Source organism: Emys orbicularis, chromosome 3 (genome assembly GCF_028017835.1).
Source record: "Emys orbicularis isolate rEmyOrb1 chromosome 3, rEmyOrb1.hap1, whole genome shotgun sequence".
NCBI classification, from domain to species: domain Eukaryota; kingdom Metazoa; phylum Chordata; order Testudines; family Emydidae; genus Emys; species Emys orbicularis.
This window is the reverse complement of record NC_088685.1, coordinates 17,994,533-18,003,746: the sequence shown is the minus strand read 5'-3', so window position 1 is coordinate 18,003,746 and position 9,214 is coordinate 17,994,533. Positions and strand designations below refer to the sequence as shown.

Genomic DNA, 9,214 nt, shown 5'->3' with positions numbered 1-9,214 from the left:
CAAAGAAACAAAAGATAGTGGGGCTGATTTAACTGTAACTCTGAAATCAATGGACGGGAGAATTTCTTTGGTTACGTACCGATGTATTGGAGATCAGTCCATGCCATGAAGCGTTTACAATCTAAGGACCTGCTCCCGCTTTCATTGGAGACAATTGTTGTTTTGCCATTGACTTTAGTGGCAACAGAATAGGACTGTAAGTTAAAACATGACATGGGAAGGTAACAAACACTGGGAAAAATAAGGAGAAGGGAGAATCGACAAGGGTGTTACAAAATTTCCTACTTCCAAAATTCAAGCTGATGGGACGAGCCCTTTTGCACATTGCCCTGTTCTTGATTTTTAATGGGGCAATTAACAAAGTCTTTGTAAGCTGCCCCATTTAGTTTTGATAGATGTTCTTGATGGACAAGAGACCATTCCTCCTGACTAGGTTCACAGTTTCAGAGCAAACGTTTTTTAGGGTATGTCTACACTACGAGAGTAGTTCGATTTTACTTAAATCATAGAATCATATAATCTCAGGGTTGGAAGGGACCTCAGGAGGTCATCTAGTCCAACCCCCTGCTCAAAGCAGAACCAATCCCCAACTAAATCATCCCAGCCAGAGCTTTGTCAAGCCGGGCCTTAAAAACCTCCAAGGAAGGAGATTCCACCACCTCCCTAGGTAACGCATTCCAGTGCTTCACCACCCTCCTAGTGAAATAGTGTTTCCTAATATCCAACCTAGACCTCCCCCACTGCAACTTGAGACCATTGCTCCTTGTTCTGTCATCTGCCACCACTGAGAACAGCCGAGCTCCATCCTCTTTGGAACCCCCCTTCAGGTAGTTGAAAGCAGCTATCAAATCCCCCCTCATCCTTCTCTTCTGGAGACTAAACAATCCCAGTTCCCTCAGCCTCTCCTCATAAGTCATGTGCTCCAGACCCCTAATCATTTTTGTTGCCCTCCGCTGGACTCTTTCCAATATTTCCACATCCTTCTTGTAGTGTGGAGCCCAAAACTGGACACAGTACTCCAGATGAGGCCTCACCAATGTCGAATAAAGGGGAACGATCACGTTCCTTGATCTGCTGGCAATGCCCCTACTTATACAGCCCAAAATGCCGTTAGCCTTCTTGGCAACAAGAGCACACTGTTGACTCATATCCAGCTTCTCATCCACTGTGACCCCTAGGTCCTTTTCTGCAGAACTGCTACCTAGCCATTCGGTCCCTAGTCTGTAGCAGTGCATAGGATTCTTCCGTCCTAAGTGCAGGACTCTGCACTTGTCCTTGTTGAACCTCATCATGTTTTTTTTGGCCCAATCCTCTAATTTGTCTAGGTCCCTCTGTATCTGATCCCTACCCTCCAGTGTATCTACCACGCCTCCCAGTTTAGTGTCGTCTGCAAACTTGCCGAGAGTGCAGTCCACACCATCCTCCAGATCATTAATAAAGATATTAAACAAAACTGGCCCCAGGACCGACCCTTGGGGCACTCCGCTTGAAACCGGCTGCCAACTAGACATGGAGCCGTTGATCACTACCCGTTGAGCCCGCCGATCAAGCCCATTGGGTCTGTTCCTGTTGAATTCTATGGGCTTTTTCCATAAGGGAATTTCTCTCAATCATTTAAAAAGTTCTTCCAGTTACTTTATCTGAGTTTGAACACTGGCTATTTTTCACTGGTTAGATCAAATGCATGGGATCTCCTCATTCCTGCTTGTCGTAGAATAAACAATCTGATAAAAGGACACGCAGAAAAGATTCTCTAGGTTGTTCTCATGTTACAAACTTTTATTAAAAGAGAAGTTCTAGGTGAGCGCTCTTTAAATGCTATGCCCTACAGAGCAAAAGCATTGTCACTGAGATTTTAGTAGAACATTTTCTATATCCATATCTTGAGAGTTTCTACATATTTTATTCCTGCATCTGTTTTCATTAAAAACCAGATGCTCCCAAGCTCCAGGAAAATCATCATGCTGAAGCATTTATCTTCTAGTTAGCATGGAAACAATTATGATAATTAATACTATTGTTCCGGCAGCTCCACCAACCATCATTCCAAGGAGATTCCCATGGACCTGTGCCGCCTGGCATCTCTCACCTGTATAGAAGAAGGTGTTGCCTGAAGGACACCTGGGAATAAAAGGCAACAAATGTAAAGCCTTGGTGGGTATTTTCCTGCCCTGCAGGACCATTGCAAGATCATCCATCTACATTCAGAACTCCTGAAAGAACTAAGGGGCCTGTCTGTTGTAGATTGAGGACTGTTTGGTTTGAGAGAGGATGTTCCATCTAGACACAACCCTGAGCAGGGTCCAATGGGGAACCATCCCATCCCAGAGCTGAGAAGGAGAGGGAGCTCAAGGAGGCTTTCCCCCCGACAAGCTGGCTGGGTTGCCTGGGGCAGTTCCCAATAGAGGGGTTTGGGCCAAGTCTCCCACATCATCCCCACTTCCTTTAGGGTAATTTACATCCCCTGGGAGCACCCACAGAGGGAGCAGTTTCTGCACTGCCCTGAGGACTGCTAGTAAGAGAATTCCCAAAGGCTGAGCAAAGGAGTACCGTGTTTCTATCACTGTGCCCGACAATGTGGAGGATTTGATATTAATGTCTGTAGTGGTGATCTGAGAGTCTTATCCTCTCATGAGCTGAATGTTTATTAGATGCATCAGCTAGTGCATGAGAAATCGGCGGCTGGCAAAAAAGGGGCCCGTGGTACCTGCAGCTTGCTTTCCCTTTCACATTCACACAGACTCCATCATTTTGGCAAGGATTTGGGTCACACGGGTCTCTCATGTAGGATGGCCAGTCTTCAAGGGGGCCAATGTTCAGGGCTGATCTCCTCTGCCTTTCAAGAATGAGGCCTTTGGTGATGGATTGGGCCGGTTTAATAGGGACTTCAGTCTTTTTGAGATAGGTTAGATCTTTTAAAAAGAAAATAAAGAGAGAGACAGCGGTTAATAGCGACTGACATTATTATACATTGCACTTTTCATCCCAAAGGATCTCAACAATGGCATATTATCTCTCCTTGCTCCACATAGGGAGCTCTCACTGGTATTGGAGGAAGCTCTGCATGTATAAAAAGAGGAGAACGTGCCCCTGCTATACACACACACACACACACATATATATATATATATATATAATGTGTATATGTGTGTATATATATAGAATGTACCAAACTCAAACCTTAGAGCCTGGGATGTTTGAAATCCAGATCCACATTTTGCAGTCTGAATCCACCACTAACACACATAGGAATCACTTCACCAATAATTGAGATTACTTGGCAAATGACTTCAATTCAGAGAAAGCTACCATAGAAGCCATGCAATGTCCTCACACAGGGCTAGCTAAAAGGGGAAACTTCAGGGTTCTAATACATGGATGCCAAGATGGCATAAGCAGGAGGAGTTTCATTTTATTAGGCACTGGGGAATTTTCAGGCTATGCAAAAGGGACAGGCACCAAACCTGGAACCAAAGTGGAACCAGACTGCTGGCACAGAAAGTTGATGAAGTTTGGAGGCACTCTTTAAAGGAAGATCTTAAAGCAGAAATAGGTGAATTAGAAGATAAAGTGCTTTGCTGAAACATGGTGGAGTGACAAACATCAAATCCGTATGGATACAAGTCCCAGGTAATAACAATAGAAAGATATTAACAGGGTTGTTCTACCAGCTTCCAGATCAGGGAAAGGTTATAATTGAGTGCACAGTGCTGAGGCAGGTCAAAGCAGTAACGAATTCTAATAAAACAGTAATCAGTGGTGATTTCAGTTAGCTGGGTATAAACAGATTAAATGTCCCGATGGAACAAGGTTTAGAGTGGCAATTTCTCAACACATTAAATGATTGCTTCTTGGAAAGAGCATGGACGAGAACAGAGGAGGACAGGCTAGTCTCATCTTAGGGTGTGTCTACACTTAAAACACTGCAGCGGTGCACAAGCAGCACTATAGCTGTGCTGCTGTAGTGTTCAAATGTAGACAAGCTCTTAGTAATACACTGGAGATGGGTCAAGAAATTAGCTGACCTCCAAGACCAGTGGTTCTCAAACTTTTGTACTGGTGATCCCTTTCACATAGCAAGCCTCTGAGTGTGACCCCCTTTATAAATTAAAAACACCTTTAAATATATTTAACACCATTATAAATGCTGGAAGCAAAGCAGGGTTTGTGATGGAGGCTGACAGCTCACGACCCCCGCATGTAATAACCTCACGACCCCCTTAAGGATCCCGACCCCCAGTTTGAGAATCCCTGCCCAAGACAAAAGAATGGAAATTAAAATCCATAGAATCAGGATGGAGGCTATTCAAGCAACCTGCGCAGAGTGTCCCAGAAGGAATGCATACCCCTAAACAGGAAAGGAAGCATGCAGGCAAGTAAAAGAAGATTGAAGGTGAAATTTTCAAGTGTCCAAACAACATAGGCGTTTAAGTCCCATTTTCAAGAAAATTTGAACTCTTAGGCGCAGATCCTCAAAGGCATTTAGGAACCCAGCTCCCACAGAAATCAGTAGGCATTAGGTGCCTAAATACCTTTGAGGATCTGGGGCCTAGGAGCGTAAGTCCCATTGAAAGTCAATGATTTAGTCTTCTAAGGATTTTGATTTCCTTTCCATTTAAAGTCAATGGAACTTTGGATCTTTTGAAAATGAAATTTAGACTCCTAAATCTCTTAAGCTCTTCTGAAAATGTTATCCCAGAAGATTAAATGGCAAGGTTCAAGAGGTTATTCAATCAAAGAGATATCCTTCCAAAAATGGACACCCAAGCCAAAAATAAGCAATCAAGACATAAGACGGAAATTAGGAGCAGGGGTGATTATTGAAAATATACTAGCTCATTACATCAATCAATGATACATCCTTACTTGGAATACTGTGTTCAATTCCAGACATCTTTTTCCAAATAGACACAGCTGGCCATATTTTTAAAGGTATCTAGGCACCTAAAGATGCAGATAAGCACCCACTGGGATTTTCAAAATGCCTACATGCCTAACTCTTATTGAAATCAATGGGCGTTAGACACCTAGGAGCTCTTGAAAAATCACACAAGGTGCCTACCTGCATCTTTTAGGTGCCTAAACACCTTTAAAAATCTGGCCCAGCAAAATAGAAGAGGCTCAGAGATTGATGACAATCATTATTGGAATACCCATCTGAACTGACATTGAAAGAAGAGCCTGTTCAGTTTGATTTAGTTGGAGTTGGTCCTTCTTTGAGCAGGGGGTTGGACTAGATGACCTCCTGAGGTCTCTTCCAACCCTAATCTTCTATGAAGAGAAAGAAAAAAGATTCTGCACCTTTAAATTCTGCAAAAATAATGAGGTCATCGTTTTTCAGGAAATTCCTCTGTCTCAGCTGTTTGTGAGAGATGAAATTACTCCACCCCCAGTCTAAGCTTCTATTACAGTTGCATGAAGGGTCGAATGTTCCAACAACAGATGGTTTATCCCACATTGAAGTATCATTTTTATCTGCAAAATAATATGATTATGCATGACTTGGTTTTAATCAGCAAAAAGCCTAGAACCAAATGTTATTCAGCAATAGATGTCAAATCATTACAAGGACTTTTTCTGCATTAATAAACTAGTGGTGAAGTCATGCCACAAAGTCAGATTCAGATTTTGAATACCTGTGTGAGAGTTTAGAGGTTCTGGATTTTATCCATCATTATTGTTCTGTGAAAAATCTTTGTTATTAAAAACATTAATATAGAAAAGATCATACTGACAAAGGTATGGCGAGATAGGGACTCAGCTGTTGGGGTTTTACTTTGACATCAAACTCTTTTTTCTTATTATTATTAATTTGCATTACAATATCACATAGGAGTTCTAGTCATGGACCAAGACCCCACTGTGCTGGGTGCTGTACAAACACAGAACCGAAAAACTGCCTCTTCCCCAAAGAATTTATAATCTTAGTGTAAGGCAAGAAGCAATAGATGAAGACAGAGATATGGATGGGGGGGGGATTACTGGATATGCTCTGGATGATGATAACTTAAAACTCCCACAGATTTCCAACTACTTTATTCATTAAATAAACTGCTTTGGATGACAATCTAAATGCAACCAAGCTGTCTGTATTCAAATTCGCCAAACTGCAAAATCTGCACGTTCAGTTGGTCAGGCGCATCACGGGAAGGTGATGCTCTTGTGGTGTTGCAATGTCACATTGTGACACACCACTCATCAGATCATGTCACTGGCTTGGAAGTGTTCTGACCTCCCTGAACCCATTCTAAGAACACAGGCAGAATTCTGGGTCTTGACCTGGTTTGGAAGAACTTTATATATTTAGAGTCAAACTCATATCTCTGGGCTCATTCGCCCCTATGATAATAAATAATAATTATTAATAAACACCTAACACTTCTAGAGCACATTTTTATCCCAGGTGAGCTTATATCACTATTCCCATTTTACAGATAAGGAGCCTGAGGCCCAGAAAATGGAAGGGACTTGCCCAAGGTCACCCAACAAAGTAATAGAAGAGCTGGGAATGGGAACTAGGCCTCCTGACTCCAAGTCCCATGCCCTCTCCACTGGCTCACACTCCCTTTCCCTTGTGCATGCTGCTTCAGTCATTTTCATACAGAAGCCACTTACCCGGCAAAACTTGGCTCTTGTCTGTTGTGAAGCTCCTGCTCGAGGACATCCTGTTCCTGATGTCAGGGTGCTGGTCTAGCACCGTTATAATAGCTCGTCTGTTCTCAGCAGGCCATTGCAGAACATCATCATTCTCTCCACTGCACAAGTGAAAAGAAATGCGGGCGTAATCTGGAAAGTAGGAATTAGATGTGCCATGAGGATACAAAGTTATACCATAACCATAGCCCTCAGGGCTATAAAACCGGGGACTACGCATCACAGAGCCTGAAACAGAAGTCTGGAGAATGTAGGTGAAGTTCCGAATGAGCCATACAGCACTGGGGCACGGTGTCTCAGTTAGGGTGACATCATCAATAAAAATTCCACCAGATGAGCTGCTGTGACTGCCCCTGAGTCCTTGGAAGACGTATCTGAACTTCTCTTGAACATTGAGGGTCACATGGGCAATTTTCCAATTGTGGTCGCTATCTCCTACGGGAAGAAACGAGAACCAGAGACACAATTAATAACGATATACCATAGGCTTGGTCTACATTACAGAGTTAGGTCGGCACAAGGTGGCTTACGTTGATGTCAGTGTCTACACTAGAATGCTGCTTCCACTGAAGTAAGTGGCCCACTATGGCAACATCATAACTCCACCTCCACAAGAGGCGTAGCACTTATGTCTATGTAGTTAGGGCCTCACCCCATCACTGACCGCCCAAATTGTTAGCCACCTCCACTCCCACCCTGGCGTGACAGCCTGAGCTGTCAGCCAGGCACGTGGCTCACCTGGTCCCTGGCTGACCACTCGGGCTGTCAGCACCAGGGCAGTGGGGCCCCCACCTGTGAGCCCGGCATCTGCCTGACAGCTAGGGCTGTCAGCACTGGGGTGGGGGAGGGCCATCTGTGAGTCCGGTATCCAGCTGACAGCTAGGGCTGTCAGCACTGGGGTGGGGGAGGGCCATCTGTGAGTCCGGCATCCAGCTGACAGCTCGGGCTGTCAGCGCCAAGGTGATGTGGGTGGGGGGAGAGAAGGGGGCAGCTGTTATCCCCAGGCAGGGCTGCCAGACTCCAGCTCTCAGTGTCCCACAATGCCCCACTTCAGTCAGTGGACGCTCCTGGTGGGGACACGCACCACCAACAGAAGGAGTAACTGTGGACGTGAATTACAGTGGTGTCTGTACATTGACTTAAGTCGACTTAATTTTGTAGCGTAGACAAGTCTTTAGTAGCACATTTATTGTTATCCAACCACTTATTTAAACCACATACTAAGACATGTGGATTTCCCCATAACCCTGAAGGGTGGAGATCTCAGGTTGTTATTATTACTATTATAAATTTATATTTCAGTATCACCAGAGGCCAGCTAGGCCAGAGGCCCATTGTGCTAGGTGCAGTACAAATATTTAGTAAACGGCAGTCTCTAACCCAAAGAGCTTACACTTTAAAAGACAAGATATACGAGGTCAATGAGACAAACAAGAGGCTCAGGGAGTCTGGCACCAGCTGTCCCAATATCACCCTGATTTTGCTAAGGTACAATCCTTCATCCTGAAAATCCCACCTGCAGGATATTCATAGGTCCCCCAAACTCCCTGGGTTTTGCCACCACAACAGAACCATTTCACGGTAGCTGAGTTTGTGCTGTTGAGCAAACCCACAAAAGTGGCAACTCTCATCAGTGTTTGGTTTTGCATTTTTTTAACTTGGTCTAAAGTAATCTCAAAATAAACCACCAGGGTCAGATCCTTCGTTCCTTAAGGTGACTCGATGGCAGTCGTTAGAGTGACTTGCCCTTTCTGTTGTAGGAGAGCCGGATTCGGATACCTTTACTCACACTGAATAGCACATGACTCCTTGAGAAGTCCAATTGATTTCTACATGTCAGGTGCATTGAAATCAGTGGGATTGCTCATGAAGTCAGGTGTTCTTTAGTATGACTGACATAGTAACAGAATCTGGCCTCCTAAATCTTTGACTTTGTGTGGTGCAGATTGAGACCATTTGTTGGCTACCCCTTCGCCCTTCCCTATTATTCCAGGGTGACCCCAGGATGCTCAAAATGTTCTCTGTTCAGACACAAGTTTAAAGTTTGATGTCAAAGCACTTGTATTAGATGGTGCCACTTAAGTTCAGTGACTCATTGGAACCACGTTCCACTGACAAGCAATGAGGAGTTGATGAATTTTTTGCATGGAAAATGTTCTAGAAGCAAATACATGTGCAAATGGTCAGGAATGAAAGCTCTTATTTGCATTAACAATGCCGGGGATCATTGCTCCTATTTGCATGAGCACAGTGATTAGTTACCCCTCATGGTGCAAATGTAAATCTTTTACAGGCCTGCTTTGCTCTTATCCAAAGCATTAAAATGGTGACCTATATTGTTTGGGCCCCTACTCACTGTGGAAATGCAAATGATAATAAATGTAAACATATAAATTATTTATATCACCGTATTCCCCTGCTTCACCTCATATTCACTCCCTTCCAGCACCAGGAAACGTGCCCATTATAGACTATAAAGTGCTCCCGGTGTGCTCTTTTTACTAGTCCTGTTTGATTAGAAAATAAATTCTCCATCTGGAGGCAGCACTATCCCAGTGAA

General features: G+C 43.9%; 1 protein-coding gene across 1 annotated transcript; it reads right to left on the bottom strand.

The window, feature by feature from the left end:
• Positions 1-1,973: 1,973 nt before the first annotated feature.
• On the bottom strand, positions 1,974-8,303 carry LOC135875732 (meprin A subunit alpha-like). Its single transcript, XM_065400711.1, has 5 exons — positions 8,264-8,303; positions 6,616-7,089; positions 5,302-5,475; positions 2,708-2,912; positions 1,974-2,121 (listed from the first exon to the last, which is right to left on the bottom strand). The coding sequence occupies exons 1-5, from the start codon at positions 8,301-8,303 to the stop codon at positions 1,974-1,976; spliced, it is 1,041 nt and encodes a 346-aa protein (XP_065256783.1).
• Positions 8,304-9,214: the final 911 nt, after the last annotated feature.

What these genes read in the sequence shown, in the direction of transcription:
- LOC135875732 (XM_065400711.1), bottom strand. Translation starts at nt 8,303, where the DNA reads ATGCAAAACCAAACACTGATGAGAGTTGCCACTTTTGTGG. An exon ending in GAGAGTTGCCACTTTTGTGG is followed by an intron (nt 7,090 to 8,263) that starts GTTTGCTCAACA and finishes TTCTTCCCGTAG; the next exon opens with GAGATAGCGACCACAATTGG. An exon ending in TATTTTTGCAGAATTTAAAG is followed by an intron (nt 2,913 to 5,301) that starts GTGCAGAATCTT and finishes TCTTTTTAAAAG; the next exon opens with ATCTAACCTATCTCAAAAAG.